This window comes from Phyllostomus hastatus, unplaced genomic scaffold (assembly GCF_019186645.2).
Source record: "Phyllostomus hastatus isolate PE091 unplaced genomic scaffold, TTU_PhHast_1.1 phas_contig_40, whole genome shotgun sequence".
Classification (NCBI taxonomy): Eukaryota; Metazoa; Chordata; class Mammalia; order Chiroptera; family Phyllostomidae; genus Phyllostomus; species Phyllostomus hastatus.
The window spans coordinates 3,223,670-3,240,093 of NW_025333872.1; the positions used below are offsets into that span (position 1 = coordinate 3,223,670).

The 16,424-nt window shown below is 41.7% G+C and overlaps 1 protein-coding gene across 1 annotated transcript in view; it reads left to right on the top strand.

Annotated features, from left to right (window-relative positions):
* Positions 1–10,120, top strand: part of DNAH8 (dynein axonemal heavy chain 8) — a 302,537-nt gene extending 292,417 nt beyond the window's left edge. Inside the window, exons 90-91 of the mRNA XM_045843254.1 lie at positions 6,839–6,960; positions 9,833–10,120. Of these exons, the coding sequence (XP_045699210.1) occupies positions 6,839–6,960; positions 9,833–10,120 (410 nt within the window). The remainder of the gene's footprint in view (positions 1–6,838; positions 6,961–9,832) is intronic.
* Positions 10,121–16,424: the final 6,304 nt, after the last annotated feature.

The window sequence follows — 16,424 nt, forward strand, 5'->3', positions numbered from 1 at the left end:
CATCATTGGAAGGCATATTCACATATAGTTTAACATTGTGCTTCTCAGGTTTTCAGACAATGTTTTTTGTGCCAGTTTTTCTGTTGTTCTTTTTTTTTCCTTAGCATCTTGATAGGCTGTACCAGTCTGTTGTGGCAGATATTGTTGACAACTTATTATTCACTATTAATATTGTACAAGTCATGATTTTCAGTTAGGATTTTGCTGAAGCAAGGAGATGGATCATTTCTGTCCTGTTATCCTGTTACTATAAAAATCATCTACAACCTCTTGCCTGTCTGTTATCAGGGCAGCACCATGAGCTAGTAGTCATTTCTGAGTGCTTCTCATGAGAATAGTTATAAAAGCCTGATGTTTGTTGGATGGGAGAGCACACCAAAGGTTAATAGAGCTTCAGGATTGAAGGCACCAGGGAATTCCTTCTAACCTATTAACAATCTAACCATGCTCCACAACTCCCCTTTGCAGACCCAGAGCTATCCCTAACATCTGAGGGACTCCAAGTAGATGGACCTCAATCTAAGAGACAGCATTCACCTGCTGGTCCCAAATCACAAAACAATAGGACTTTGGGCATCCTAGAAATGCTTCCTTAGTGATTGACAACCGACCTTCCTTGCCTTTGTGTGTGAGAGTATTTGATGCACTGGCTTTAGTCACAGCCACAGCCTTTGTAATTCTAGTCTCTGCACACAGTGGCCATCCTCACCAACCACCTGGTTGCTTGTAACCTGGCCCTCCTCCATTGCTATACTGAAACTGCTCTCTCCAAGGCCGCTAAACCTAGTGACCTTCCCACCAACTTCATTCCCTTTGACTGTACTAGAAGACTCATTCTTCAAAGTCTTACATACCTTGGCCTCTGTCCAGTACCTTCATTGGTTCTTCTCCCACCTCTCAGAGGGCTGCTTCTTGTCCCTTTGTGGGCTCTCCTTAGGCAAGTTCTGCCCTGGGCCTGGCCCTTCATTGATGATCTCAGCCATTTTCATTGATGCAGCTATTCATCTCTACCTATGACTGACTCATATGAAGTCTCAGTGTGAGATTCTGATCCTTCACCTCCAAGTGCCAATGTCAAATATTCCATCCAAGTGAAGTGTGGACTTCACCATCACTACCATCTGGTCATCTTCTTTCCACACTAGCCTTCTCAGGATTCTCTCCTGTTTGCTTGTGTTTTGCCAATGTCCAGATCACACAAACTCTTGTGAATAGTCCCTTCATGTCAAAACAGCTTGGAAGAAGAAACTAGGGGAGCATAGTGTCATGAAGACAAGAGAGGAGGGGAAGAAATAGTGACAAATGCCTCCAGAGGTCAGGTAAGACAGAGCTCAAATGGTCAGACAGCTTTATCAAAAAGGAGACTGGTGGCAAAAGAAGTCTCAGGGGATTGGGTGGGAAGGTAGAGGAGTCAGATTTCAAGGTGAGGGAGTGGAAGGCCAGGGTATGGAGAGAAGAGGCTGAATATAGACAGCAAGGATAATGCTAAGTGGCCACCAAAGAGACCCACCCAGGTGATGGCAGAAATTTGGCTTAAAAGAGGAGAAGCAAATGGGGAGGATTCACTGGAAGAAGAAAGGATTTTCTTTCTTCTTTTAATGATAGGAGAATCTTTAGCTTATTCTAATACTGGTGAGAAGGGGAAGGAGAGAGGGAGAAGGACAGGGAGAAGGAGCAAAGATACCTGAGAGGGTAAAAGAGGAGGGAGAGGGATGGCTCTCCAGGGCAAAGATGCACTCCAGGCAGGTGGGGGGACACCTCACCCATTGCAACAAGAGTTATGAGGAAATAAGTGTAAATGCAAGAGGTTTTTAGGTTTAGTGGCAAGAAGATAAGGGAGTTTCCCATCTAATGCTTCCTATTTTGTCTTTGAAGGAGGAGAAGTGATCTCAGGAACAAGAAATGTTGAAGGAGAGACTTAGGGAGAGTGGCAGAAGTTTGAGAAAGAGGGCTAATGAGGGGGAAAAGGAAGGAAGGCTGGGTGGTTTGAGAATGTCAAAGCTGGTGGTAGTTAACCACAGGGGTAGCAGTGTGTTTGTTTCAGGATTACTCAGCAGACTGGTATGGGTGTAGGAAGGGGGACATCTGGATTCATGCTAGATTGGGGGTTTGCCGGGCAAGTGATAAAAAGGATGGGTCTAGATTAAATAGGAAAGCAAATGAAGAAAAGGGAGCAGGTCTTTAAAAAGGATGGATTCAGGAGCTAAGAGATCAAGATGCTGAGTAGGATACCAAAGAGACCCAGGTGATGGCAGGATGCTCAGTGAGTGAATAGGAGCAGAGGGCATTTGGCAGGGACAATGAGGGGAGAGGCATGTGACCATGGGGCATGGTTGTCAAAGTAGTAGAGATCCTTACAAAAATGGAGCAATGGTTGGGAAGGACAGTGTCTTCAGAGTTGAGTCAGGTTCTGAGGGCAGGAAGGTGGAGAGATGTTCTATGATGAGGCAGAAAATAATTTAAGAGTTTGTTCATAAATAAGTTGAAAGGTTTGGGAGGGCAGGGAGAAGTGTGAGGTTGGGTAGAAGCAAAGGACACATAAAGTTGCACATGGTGAAGGTAGAGCAGTGTGAGGAATGACACCTTGGCATGTGAGACACGTTAGGCTTAGCTGGTCCCCACCTGGTCAAGAGAATTAGCCTCAGCCCTCCAGCCTGTAACCAGGTTTTCCTGGAGCCAACTGTGTCCTGGATTAAAGACATTTCAGAGAGCACCTGTGTCTCAGGGCACTCTGGAAAGAGTGACTAGTACTACTGAAAGCCTTCTTCATATTTTGCTTGTGTCATGAGGCATTTCTCTTGCCACTTTTCAAAAAAAAACGTTTTGAAACAAATGTGGACATGAGCAACCCATCGGTGGCTTGTTCGGCAGGTCTTTGCACAGAGCACCGTTCTTAGCCCTGCCCGCACAGTAGCATCACCTGGGAGCTTCAAATACAAACTAATGCCAGGACCCCAGACCAGTGACATCAGAACCTCTGGGGAGGAGGCCTCTGCAGTCTGTACAGATAACTTTCTTAAAAGCTCCCTTTGGTCATTCTAATGTGTGCAGAAGCTTGGCCTTAGCCCTCTGCTGCCCAGTGTTGTGCTCCAGCAGCAGCAGTATTGGCATCACCTGCGAGCTTGAGAGCAACACAAAATCCCAGACCTCACCCTTGACCTACCTACTGAATCACAACCTGCGTTGTAATAAGAGCTCCTTCCCCAGGTGATACCTGTGAACATCAAAGTTTGAGAAGCCCTGCCTTGAAACAATACTGATATTCTGATTTTATTGATCTGGGCTGTGGTCTGAGAATCAGGATTTTTAAAGGCTGCCCAGGTATTTCTAGTGTTTAACCAAGTTCAGCATCCTGCTTTACAGCACCTAGCAAAGCATCAGGAAAAGTGGCTTTTGTGGTTTTATTCAACTGGTTGGATCAATCCCATCTTTGTTTAATGGTTTCTGATCTTTTATTTACTTAACAATGAACTCCATTTTCTTCTTATTTGAGGGAAAAACTGCCTGTCATAAACTTGTGGCAGGAACATTATTTCTCCTCATTTTCAAAGATGCTACTGGGAGGCTTAGTAAGTGATAAGACAGGAAATACCAAAGAGCACCTAAGCCCATTACGTGAGGACTGGTTCATTCATTAAAAGAATAAAAGGGTGTTGCCTATAGAACCATCATTACAGAGTGCCAACCAACTCCCTACAAAATCGAGGCACACAATCTTCCTAATTAGTTCTTTCTTTCATCCATTCTAAGACCTTGTTTGAAATGATCCCGAAAGCTCTCTACAGCTTCCTTTAAGCCAACTGATTGCACAGTCAAATGGCAGTAATTAGTTTGCTGAAATGTTAGGTTACTGCTGTTACATGAATTAAGACATAACAAGTGTTATTTTAGACCTGAGTCTCCAAAGTATAATCCTTGCTTAACGGTGAATTTTTTTAAAGAACAAACAAGTTTGACAAGTGGTTTAAGAAATCATTATGCAATCTAAGTTTTGAAGGGAAAAAATTTTTAAAGCACCTCACTAACACCACATGTGACTCAGATGTTTGAATAGTCAAATCACCCATTTACATGGGGGTGGTTAAAATCTCAGGAAGAATGGAAAGGTTATTATTATCAAAGACATTCCCCAACTTTTTCTTTCTCACTTCAGAGTCAAACATATGAATGTAAGAATCACTTTTCCACCGCCGATGATTGAAATTTGGTTTAAGAATTATTAAAATTAAATTGGTGCCAAGGCAAAAGTACTGCTTTTCAAGCTTCAAAAAAAAACCCATCAGTGATCATTTCAGGTTTCAGAAAGCATAGATTTTGATTCCATTAGAGTTGATATCAGTCTACAAGAAAGTCATTCATTTTTTAAACTCAGTAATGAACAATTCAGTGGGTTTATTATGGTTTGAATTCCACAAGATCATGTTCTTTTTCTTGGGAAGCCAAATCGAAACTACTAAGAATTGGAAAAAGTATGTGTCTTCTCCATCTTCTCCTAGTGGGCACACCTCATGGAACAGTTTCCTCCCTTCCACTCTCAAGCCTCAAATGTGTTTATTTAACTTTCCTGTCTTTATAGCCCAGGGTAATGTATATTCTAGATTTCACCTACTAGCTGGTAAAGGGTGCTTTCTAAACATTGAGAGGCTTATTGTTGAGGTCAGGGGGAAGATAGGAGATGGCATCTCTTTAACTGCACTGGAGATTTTCAGAGCTCTGTGACAATGACGAAAGTCTTTGTCACAGGGATGTTGTAGAAGAGAGGATCCTGCTCAGTCCTCACCTGACACCTACAGCATTGTCCTGAGTGCCATATGGAGTGAGATTAAATTTGCAATTTAGCTGGAACTTAAAATGTCATAGAAAAATTCAATTATTAAATTTGTGCAGATGGATGGTTAAGATCAGGATTCATGTCTTATGTATTATGACCTTGTAGAATCATAGATCAGTGAGGAATTTTAAAATATAAAATAGGGTCAATTGAATTCCAAGTACTCTATTTGGGTACACTACATGGATGCGCAGTTAATGCTGAATGATGAAAATGACATTTTCACTAAGTGACATAAAAGGGAGAATTGGACTTTATTATTGCAGTCATATTTACCACTGACTGGCAAGTACACAAACTGTTTATTTTACTACTAAAGTATGGGACCTCAGGTATTTAACATGGAAATCCACGTGATCACATGCTGATCAAATCACCTCAAGTGACTGCAGACATAAAGCAAGAAAGTTGCTGCCAGGCAAACTTCCACCACGTTTCCTGCCCTTAGAGTTAACTTTTTACATCATAAATCATCGTTTCTTACTAGGAACTCTTGGCTTTGCAAAGCTTTAGAAAAATTACCTATACAGGGCTATTAATCAGCTATTCTTGTTGATCAACTTTTTTAAAAAAAATTAATGCAAGGACTCTCCTGTAGCCCTAAAATCCTATTTTAGTGAATGCTCTGATAAATCTTTTAAGATATATATATATGACCAAATCATTTGCCTACTTTAAATGTTCAGTAGCTTTCCACAATCCACAAAATCAAGTCCAAACCCTGACCCTGAAAAATCTCTCCTCTACCTTTGTTCTAACCCTATCTGCCAGTATTGCCTCACCTTTAGCCTAGACCTCCGTGCCTTCTTCGCACATGCTGTTTCTCCAGCTGGAATTGTCCCACCTGGCAAACTCCTATGCATCTTTTGAGCATCACCTTCAGTTTCATCTTTTCAATTCTTGTGTGGTTTACTTTGTTCACATCTTTGCTCAGAGCGACATTGTGTCCTGTTCCCTCCACGTTCCCTCTAGACTGGCTCCTTGAATGCTGGGTCTGTGGGTGGCCTCTTCCTCTTTGTAGTCATCCCACTTGGAGCAGTGCCTGGTACATGGTGGCCACCCCCAAGAGATTTAACAAATGAATGAATGATTGAGTGCCTCCCCAAGTGTCTAATAACCAGGGAAGAACTTGCCAATGGAGGAAATTTGACCTCTCCCTAAGCCAGCTAGGGGCCTATTCTTTCTTTCCAACTGCAAGCGATATTTGCTCTGCCACCTATAATTATACCTTGCAACTTGGCATGGCATGATGTTCAATATTAACCTGGAGGCCTCAATGTACTATATGTCACAGGTAAATTCTCCTATGATTTTGAAGTTTAGGGTTTAGTTTCTAACATCAAATGCTACTCTCCAAGAAAGCCTTCTCTTATTGAATTGAATGACATGGATTGCAACTATTAAGTTTAAAGAAAGGCCCCAGCATTCGGAATCATGTATTATCTTAAAATATTTATATTATGCATATTAAAACATGTAGCTTCCCTTTCTGGCGTGATTGCTTTGTCTGATCAAATTGAAAGTTGGATTTTCTATTTTGGCATTATGACTAAATGAAATTGTTCCATTATAGCAAATAGAAGCTTGATAATGGTTTGATTCAAATTTTAATTGAAATGCTATTCTCAGAATATTTCAGCATTACAATCTTATTCCTAGATATTGTATCTTCAATAGAGGCTGTGAGTTAGGACTGGGTTACAACCCTTACAGGACTTGCGTAGTTGGAATCCCAGGAGAATTTTGAACCAAGGCTCTCGTCTGAGGCACAGAGGGTGCTGTTTTCCAGCTGTGAGCTCACAAGAAATATTTAGCTAATTGTAGGTTACCATAAAAACAAAACACTGAAAAAAATGGCCCCCTCCCCACCCTCAATGTTTGATCTCAGCTCCTCTTGGATGGGCACACCTTTGGAGATTGATGAGCAAATAACAATTAATACTTTTCCCTTTGTTTCCAAAGTGGACTGTACAAAGCCATCAAAATTCTTTCTTTCTTTTTTTTAAGGCTTCCTGACAGCAATGAGACAGGAGGTGACCCGTGCCCACAAAGGCTGGGCCCTGGACTCCGTGACCATCCACAATGAAGTTCTGCGGCAGACCAAAGAGGAGGTCACATCACCCCCTGTGGTATGCACCCTGGGCAGTACAGACAGTGCTGGAGCTGGGGCTGGAAGTTCAGGTTCTGTTGAAAGCTGACCTAGGCATGCCTCAGTCAAGTCCACCAGCTTTGCAGCCAGGGTTTCCTCAATTGTAACTAGAAGACTGCACTGTCACGGCCTCCTCTGTTTGCTGTTATGGGAATTAATGACAAGCTTTAGGAACTCCCCAGACTGCATTTCTTTATTATTACCAGCTACCCTTGTGTTTGCTGAAAAGGATTTTCCATACATCTCCAGTTATAGCTGTGAGCTGCTTACAGAATGGATGAGTGTCAAGGGTACTAGTAGACACTAAAAGGACCAGTGGTCCTGAGAGCTGGGGCCAGTTCTAGCAGCGTGCCCCACCCCCCAGCTTCGAGACCCTGAACAGATACCTTTGGGCGCCACTGTTTGGGTACAACCTGCTCTCTGAGCTTGGGCAAGTTCTTTAACTTTTTGAGCCTCAACTTCTTTAACTGTAAAATGAAGAGGATACTTCAACCTCATTAAAGGTGATTGTGAGAATTTAATGGGATCATTTAAGCTTGGTGCTGGACCTCACATAGACACTCAATAAATATTAGTCCCCGTTTCCATTTTTGTGACTTTCATTTTCTCAATTGTCAAGTGAGGGGATAAACCATGTGATTTCTAAATTCTGGCCTTTTCTGCCACTTTGTAACAAATATTACCTTTCCTTGTCTTGAGAGAAGCACCTTTAATCTCTGTATTTACAGCAACAGTATAGGCTTGTTCTATCACATGCCACAGAATTCTTCCAACTTCTTCCCACTATGCAATGCCAAAGTCATTTCCATAATTTTAGGTATTTGGCATAACAGCACCCATTTCTGGGTACCAAGATCAGTATGAGTTCCCTAAGGCTGTTGTAACAAGGTACCACAGACTGGGTGGCTTAGAACAATAGAAAATTGTTCCCTCGCAGTTCAGGATGCCAGGAGTCTGAAACAGGTATTGTCAGGGTTGGTTTCTTCTGAAGACTCTAAGGAAGAATCTGTCCCAGGTTCTTCTAACTTCTGGGGATTGCTACCAGTCCTTGGCATTCCTTGGCATGTAGCTGCAGCAGTCCAATCTCTGTCTCCATTGTCACATGGCCTTCTCCTTGTGTGTGTCTCTGTGTGTCCTCTCCTCTTCTTGGAAGAACACCAGCCATGTAGGAATTTGCCTCTCCCAATGCAGTATGACCTTCACTACAATAATTACATCTGCAAAGAACCTATTTCCAAATAGTCACATTCTAAGGTTCTAAGTGGACATGAGTTTTGGGGTGACACCATTCAATCCACTACACTTTCCAGCTATGGCTTTGTAAGGTTCTGAGACTGACAGGAGCCTACAAGGGTTACAATTTACTGTCAGATGGTACCAATGTGGTTGTATCGTTCATGTAGTAACTGTCTTCCAGTAACTAATGATGTTCTGATATTCTGGGATTGCCCATGGTTTTACCATCAAACCACGTACCTCAGTATTTGATTTAAAAAATATGGCCCTTATTCTGTTGGAAAACACTTTGAAACTAATCTAACTCTCATTTATCATAACTATACTTACTTCCCCTTACCCTATTCTTGCTAGAAGTGGAAAAATGGTAGCCATAAACCACATAAATATATTTTATGAGCTGACGTAATTATTGGAGCCTCTCCTGTGATTCAATTTAACCTCTCTTGTCTTGCTAAATACATGTTCTATGACTCCCCTCTGCCTACAAGATAAAGTTCAAACTCTCTAGCTTGGCATCTAGACTGTTCCCTGCTCAAGCACTAACTTATTTTTATAACCACTGAACCTTCTACTGAATAAAATGCTGGGGCTTCCCACCCACCTTGCCTCTTTTTGTAGTATTGCCCCTGCCTGGGATAACCATCCCCTGCCTCCCGTCTTTCCAAAAGCAGCACACCCTTCAAGGATGCATTCCCCACAAAGCCTACCACCCACAGTGGCCATTCACCTCAGAAGGCACTGCACAGAGCCTCCGTGCTGTTGACTAGGCAGTCCCTCTCACAAGTGTGTGCTGATGTTAACCTGATATCTTTTAAAAATTTTTTCTCTGTGTGTGTCTTGTCTCCTGATTTAATGGTGGGTCCTCAAACGCAGGTCCTGTTGAATGAAAGAGAGACATGAGTGGGTCCATTGGACCCACTGTGCCCTCCCTGCCCATCTCACCCAATCTCCATCTACCATCCCAGCCTTGGGGACTAGGAGTGGGAGTAGGTCTCTGACTCTCCTGTTCGCCAAGCCTGGTGGCACAAACCTTACTTCCTCCTGTCACTGAGATGAGCCATAGGTTGGCTTGCCTGGCACAAGTAGAGATCCCATGTGGCTCCCAGCTGTTCCATGCTCGCACCCTGCACCAACTCAGACCAGACTCCTGGGAGACTTTTAGGTCCCTACAAAGCTGATCTAATGCAGTGGGCTGGCTGTTGTCCCAGGCAGCCAATGCTACACTCAAATAACCAATAACACAAATATTTTTACTTGTCTCATAACCTTGAGATAGGCTGCAGGTAAAATTTGGTTCACTGTTAACCCTAACACAGCATGCCCAGCAGTGGTTTCATCTTTTAGGAGCTTCATAAGACTTGTGTGTGTTGTCTTTCCAAACATATTCCATTTATTACGGTAATGGATACCCATCTCAGAACACCTAATTTTTTATTAAATATTTTGATTTACTTTTTATTGTATGTTTTCCCATTACCATCCCTTCCCCCAGCAACCACCATACTGTTGTCCTGTCCAGGAGTCCTTTTTCCTCAATCCCTCCAGCCCCTACCCCCTACCCCCCTACTAGCTATCATCTAAAAGCCCTATTACCTTCTGCTTGACTCTTCCAGGAAGGTGTATATATTTATGGGCTCTACATGGATGGAGCATCCTGGGATAGGCGGAATGGGAAGCTCACGGAGTCCACACCCAAGGTGCTCTTCATGCAGCTGCCTGTGCTGCATGTCTTTGCCATCAATTCCACTGCACCCAAGGACCCCAAGCTGTATGTGTGTCCCATCTACAAGAAGCCCAGGAGAACTGACTTGACCTTCATCACCGTGGTGTATTTGCGAACAGTCTTGTCCCCAGATCACTGGATCCTCAGAGGAGTGGCCCTTTTGTGTGACATCAAGTAAGTTCATTTCCACTTGCTGAGGGCACAGGAGCCACATTGATGGCCATTGCTACTGAGAGACTCAGAAATCTGTCTTTTCTCCCTGGTAAATGCTTGATTACCTTTCTAAATTAAAAAGTTGATATTCTGTAATTGCTTATGTCTGTGTTTTTCCCTATATCAATACTCAAGATGATATTTCTAAAGAAATGCTTATTTCAGGCAACAATACTTCATTTTAAGTACTTTTTAGATGAGGTCCAATTTTCATTATCAGAAGACTTTGGAAGGCTTGAATTTTAAAAATCAAAAGGTATTCATCTGGACTTCTGGCCAAGATGGAAGCATAGGTAGATACACTTTGCCTCCTTGCACAACCAAAAGAAGGACAACAAGAAAATAAAAAATAAAAAATAATGAGAACTGTCAGAAAATCAAACTGTAGAAAAGCCTGACAACCAAGGAGTTAAAGAAGAAACATCCACCCACACTGGTACGAGGGACGGAGACAGGCAGCCAGGGTGGAGAGGACACACAGCAAGGTGGTGGCTAGAGGACCAGTAGGGTGAGGCAGCATCTGGCAGACCCAGCAGTCCCACATTTGCATGCAGATAAACGAGGAGGAACAACTGGGGCAAGACAGACCACCCGAGCCAGGGTTCCAGTGCAGATAAATAAAGCCTCAAAACCTCTGGCTATAAAAACCTATAGGGGCTACAGTGGCAGGAGACACTTCCAGCCTCACAGGAGAGTTCATTGGAGAGACCCACAGGGTCCTAGAATGTACACAAACCCACCCACCCAGAAGGGCCCAATTTACTTCTGGGTAGCAGGGGAAGTGACTGAAAGCTGGCTGAGAGCTGAGCAACTGAAATTGTTCCCTCTCTGACTCCTCCCCAACATACAGCTCCACCCTGGCAAATACCTAAACCTCTGCCCCTTACAGTATAATAGGTGCACCAAGACAAAGAAATATGGCCCAAATGAAAGAAAAGATGAAAACTCGAAAAATAGAACTAAGCGATGAAGAAATAGCCAACCTATCAGATGCACAGTTCAAAACACTGGTAATCTGGATGTTCACAGAAATGGTTGAGTATGGTCCCAAAATAGAGGAAAAGTAAAGGCTATGTAAAGTGAAATAAAGGAAAATGTACAGGGAACCAACAGTGAAGGGAAGAAAACAGACCTCAAATCAACAATTTGGAGCAGAAGAAAGAAATAAAGAGTCAACCAGAATAGCATGAAGGAACAAAAATTCAAAAAAATGAGGAGAGACTTAGAAACCTCTGGGACAACTTTAAAAGTTCCAACATCCAAATCATAGGAGTGCCAGAGAAGAAAAGTAAGAGGAAGAAATTGAAAACCTATTTGAAAAAATAATGAAGGAGAACTTCCCCAATCTGGCAAAGAAAATAGACTTCAAGGAAGCCCAGGAAGCTCAGAGAGTCCCAAAGAAGCTGGAAGGAAGCACCCACCAAAGGCACATCATAATTACATCACCCAATACTAAAGATAAGGAGAGAATCTGAAAAGCAGCAAGAGAAAAGGAGACAGTTACCTACAAAGGAGTTCCCATAAGACTATCAGCTGATTTCTCAAAAGAAATCTTGCAGGCAAGAAGGGGCTGGAAAGAAGTATTCAAAGTCATGAAAGGCAAGGACCTATATCCAAGATTTCTCTATCCAGCAAAGCTATTAGTTAGAATGTAAGAGTAGATAAAGTGCTTCTCAGATGAAGTCAAGTTCAAGAAGTTCATCATCACTGAATCCTTATTGTATGAAATGTAAAAGGGACTTATCTAATAAAAAGATCAAAACTATGAACAGTAAAATGACAAACTCACAACTATTAACAAGGGAACCTAAAAACAAAAAACAAGAACAAACTAAGCAAACAACTAGAACAGGAACAGAATAACAGAAATGGAGATCACATGGAGGGTTATCAGCAGGGAGGGGGAAAGTGGTGGATGCGAGATACAGGGAGTAAGAAGCATAGATGGTAGGTAGAAAATAGATGGGGGGGGTTAAGAATAGTATAGGAAATGTAGAAACCTAAGAACTTATATGTATGACCCATAGACATGAACTAAGGTGGGGAGTGCTGGAGGGAGGAGGGGTGCAGGGCAGAGGGAAATAAAGGGGAGAGAAAATGGGACAACCATAATAGCATAATCAATAAAAAATACTTAAAAAATAAAACTATTCATTGGTTGCATTCTAAAAGGAATCCAGTAAATGCAAATTTTTCTTTCTAATAAATTCCTGTCAATAGAATCTTCCCATTTCCACGTTTTTCCTAATGTTATTCTTTGCTCATTTGAGCTTGTTTTTCTGTCCATGTTTGTGAAATGGAAACTAGAGGGGCCCCGCTATACCTCTAGGATTTACTGCTGTGTGGTATTTTTAAGTGCTTTTGAGGTTCAGAGCACTCTGAGTTTCCAGCTCTTCCCTTCCAAATCAACTCTGCAGGACATAATGGAGCACACATTTCTAGGCAGCAAATGGGGAAGGGAAAACAAAATCCATCAAGTGAAATTAAGTTATATGCTTAATGCCTTAAAGACCAAAGTCTTTAAAAAGAGAAGCTATTTCTTACTCTGTAGCTAGTTTGAAACTCAGTTTGAACCTTTATTTCCTGCTAAAGGAAATGGTCAATTTAGCAAAACAGATGGGGTCCTATATTGAATTCTCATGCAGCTTCAGGAAAGTGAAGAAGTGTCTCAACTGGTCTTCCCATCCAGAATCCTTTTGCCTGCCCCCAGCTGAGCTCACAAGCTCCATTACCTCTGTCTGTTCTAAAGGAGGGAAGCTAGTCAAGTCATCTTGCTCCCCTCTCATCCTTCTGTCACCCTGATCAGAGAAGCCAATAAAGAAACAAAAAGGTGGAGCGAAAGCCCAGGCGTTGGGTCTGGGGAAGACCTTGGAGGAAATTCCACCATCATCTAGTGTACTTTCAAACCGTAGAAAATATAGTATGAAATGCAAATTGTAGCAGTGACTCTGGTGTGCTCCTAATGTTGATTCAGTGTCAAAGCCATAGACCTTTCCAGGGCAGTTTGCAAAGTAATCTAGCCCCTGGCCCAAGCATTTTGGTATTTCCCTTGGGCAACAGGCACACTAAAGGGAAGGATGGCACTCTCTGGAAAGAATGTCCTCCCAAACTGAGACTAGAATTTGGACCCCTCTGCTGTGCTGAGTAGGCACAGAGGAAGTGAAACACAGAGCAAACCAAAATGCAAGTCCCCAAATAAAACACACATTTTAGTCATATTCCTGTCCAGTTGCTAAAATGATTGAAGGCAAACTACACAGTCTAAACCCTGGTGTGTCATGGTAGGTTTGTGGAGATCAACAGGTTCAATGTTCTCTAATAACTTGAATATCTTATGGAAAACTGGGAAAGAGTTGGAAAATATGTGAGTCAAGCAGGAGTATAGAACAGGCTGCTTCAAGCCACAGACCATTTCCTGGGAACTTTTTCACTGTTTCAGATTATTTTGTTCTATGTCAACACAGAGGAGAGAAATGGGTGCAAAGGCCCCCTGGGGATGAGCACCTGGCACCCAAGAAGTGCTTCCAAATGGTCTTTATGGTGGGTACTTCTCAGCCATTCCTAGTTTCACAAAAAATGCTGCGGTCTAGTTCTACTTTCTTTCTCTAGGCCCATTAAATGATTTCCATAGACATTTTGAGCCCTTGGACTTCCATAAACACATAGCCATTTTCTTGACAAAATTGTTGCTTTTCACCAATTACATAATTTGCCATGCTTGAGTGAGAGAGGCCTGGTGAGCATAAAAGAGCAAAGAACTGGGGACAAGAGGGTTAAGCCAACTGAAGCAGGGAGAGAAAGTACTTTTTTCCTTCCTTGGAATCAATCCACATATTCTCATTTTGGCCTCTGCAAAATGAACAAGACTTAAAATATTATTTTAGTTTGAACTTTGCATAAAAATAAGATCACAAAAGAAGTGTCTAAATATATATCTTCTAAAAGAGATTGGTCTTAGGGGTGATGTTTCTTCTGTCAAGAGACCTGAGATGAGTCACACTCACCTGTCATGTGAGTGTGACTTGGGGCCATGGGTGAAGGACAGAAGGATGGTTAAAGAAACTCAGGGGTGAGGGATGAACTTGAAGAAAGGTAATATTGCAGTTGGATCTTGGTATTTCCATAGATGGTGCCAAGCTGGTACTAGGAACATCCAGAGACAGAGGCTGGACCATGTAGTCCCCTTCTCAAAAGCATTCTGTGAGTTATCATCACCTGGAACATACACTCCAAATACTGTAACCTTTCATGAACTAACCTAAAACACAATTTCTGCCTGTGGCCCATTACTTCTGCTGTTAGGACTATTTGATGTTCCCTGAACATCCTCACATTGTTCCCTTATCAAGGAAGACTTTCCCATATAGAACAACTGGACCTTTCATACATGGCTGGGAGCAATGTAAAATGGTACAGTCACTTTGAAAAACAGATGGGCAGTTTCTTCAAGTTAAACATGCAGGTACCATATGACACAAGCTTTTCACTCCTAGACATTCACCCAAGAGAAATAAAAGGAGATTTCCATACAAAGACAACACTTACATATGAATCTTTGTAGGAACTTTATAACAGCTAACAATTGGAAAGAATCCAAATATCCACCAATAGGTGAATGGATAAACTATGGTACATCCTATAGACTACTACTCAGCAGTAAAATTCAACTACTGATACACACTACTACATGGTTGAATCTCAAAAATAGCTATGCTAAAGACAAAAAGAAAGTGCATGTGTGTGATTCTGCACACACACACACACACACACATATTTATAATAAAATTCTAGAAAATGCAAACTAGTCTACAGTGACAGAGAGGAGTTCAGGGGTTGCCTGGGGTGGGGGAGGCAGAGGGAGACATGAGAAAGAGACTGCAAAGGAGCAGGAGGAAACTTAGGGGGTGATAGTTGTATTCCTTCTCTTGGTTTTGGTGATGGTTTCACAAGGGTCACAATGTACCAAATTTTACACTTTAAATGTGTGCAGTTCACTGTATTTCAATTATACCTCAATAACACTGTAAAGAAAAGTCCTCTTTATATCACCTAATTCTTTCTTTGCCTTTGTGAGAACTTCCATAACCCCCTCATGACTCCCCCAGGTAGGATTTATTGCACCTCCTGCATTTTGGTTGCAAATGAACTTAACAATTTCAATCAATCCTAGGAATTAATAATATATATATATCAGTCTCCTCACTCTATAGCAAGCTTCTTGAAAGCAGAGCCTGGCTTTTTGGCACCCCAATAAGTACTGACAGAATTTCTGAAAGAGTAAATGAGAGCACATAATGTGATTTGATTGGTAAACACAGGCAAATGATGGGAAAGGGGGTACTGTCGGGGGGCCATGTTGGGAGGTCTAGAATACCATGGAAGGGATATGGGAGCCACAGCGGTTCTGGACTGCTACAGGAATGGGAGTGAGTAGGTCAGTCAGGAGGCTATTGCTCTACACCAAACAACATGAAATGAGGGCTGGAAGTAGAAGACAATTCAAATGGAAATAAAGCAAGTCATTTGAAAGATAGTATAGAGGTAAAATTTGGGAATTCAGAAATCAAGTAGATGAGATAAATAGTGATCAGGAAAGGTTGAAAGATGTAGCAGCTTATAGCCTAGGAAGTCTGGTTGGATATTTCTTCTGCCATTGCAATTTGGGAAAAGAGCTATTTTCCTAGGCAAGTGTTTATAAATAACTGCTGGGGTCTCTGGAGAAAGACTCAAAGATCTGTGTGTTTGTCCTTGCTAATGATGAAGTCTGAGACTAAATAACACAGTGTTACCTTATGCCAGGCACTAGTCTAAGCAGTTGACATGAACTGACTTATGTAATATTTACACCAACCCTGTAATATCTGATATTGTCATTTTCATTTCACAGATGAGGAAACTGAGACACAGAAAAACTAAATAATGTGTCCAAGGTGTCACAACTAATAAGTGACAGAACTGGGATTTGAACTCAGGCTGAATGATTTTAGTCCATGCTCTGATGAAATTTGCAAGGCAGTATTAGTTTTTTTTTAAAGCTGGAATCTATTGCATAAATGTCTAAAATTCAAAATTGTGCGTAGAAAAATAATAAATCTATATTTCTCTGGCTTTCTAATTTGAACAGCTTTAATTATGTGGATGAAAATAATAATGTGCATAGAAGAGAGACTACCAGGCAAATGTCTATATTTGTATGTGTGCAAACAAATGTAAACTTAACATTTGGAATGTTGAAGGGAATCAATATGTTTATTTAACAAGCTCTTTCT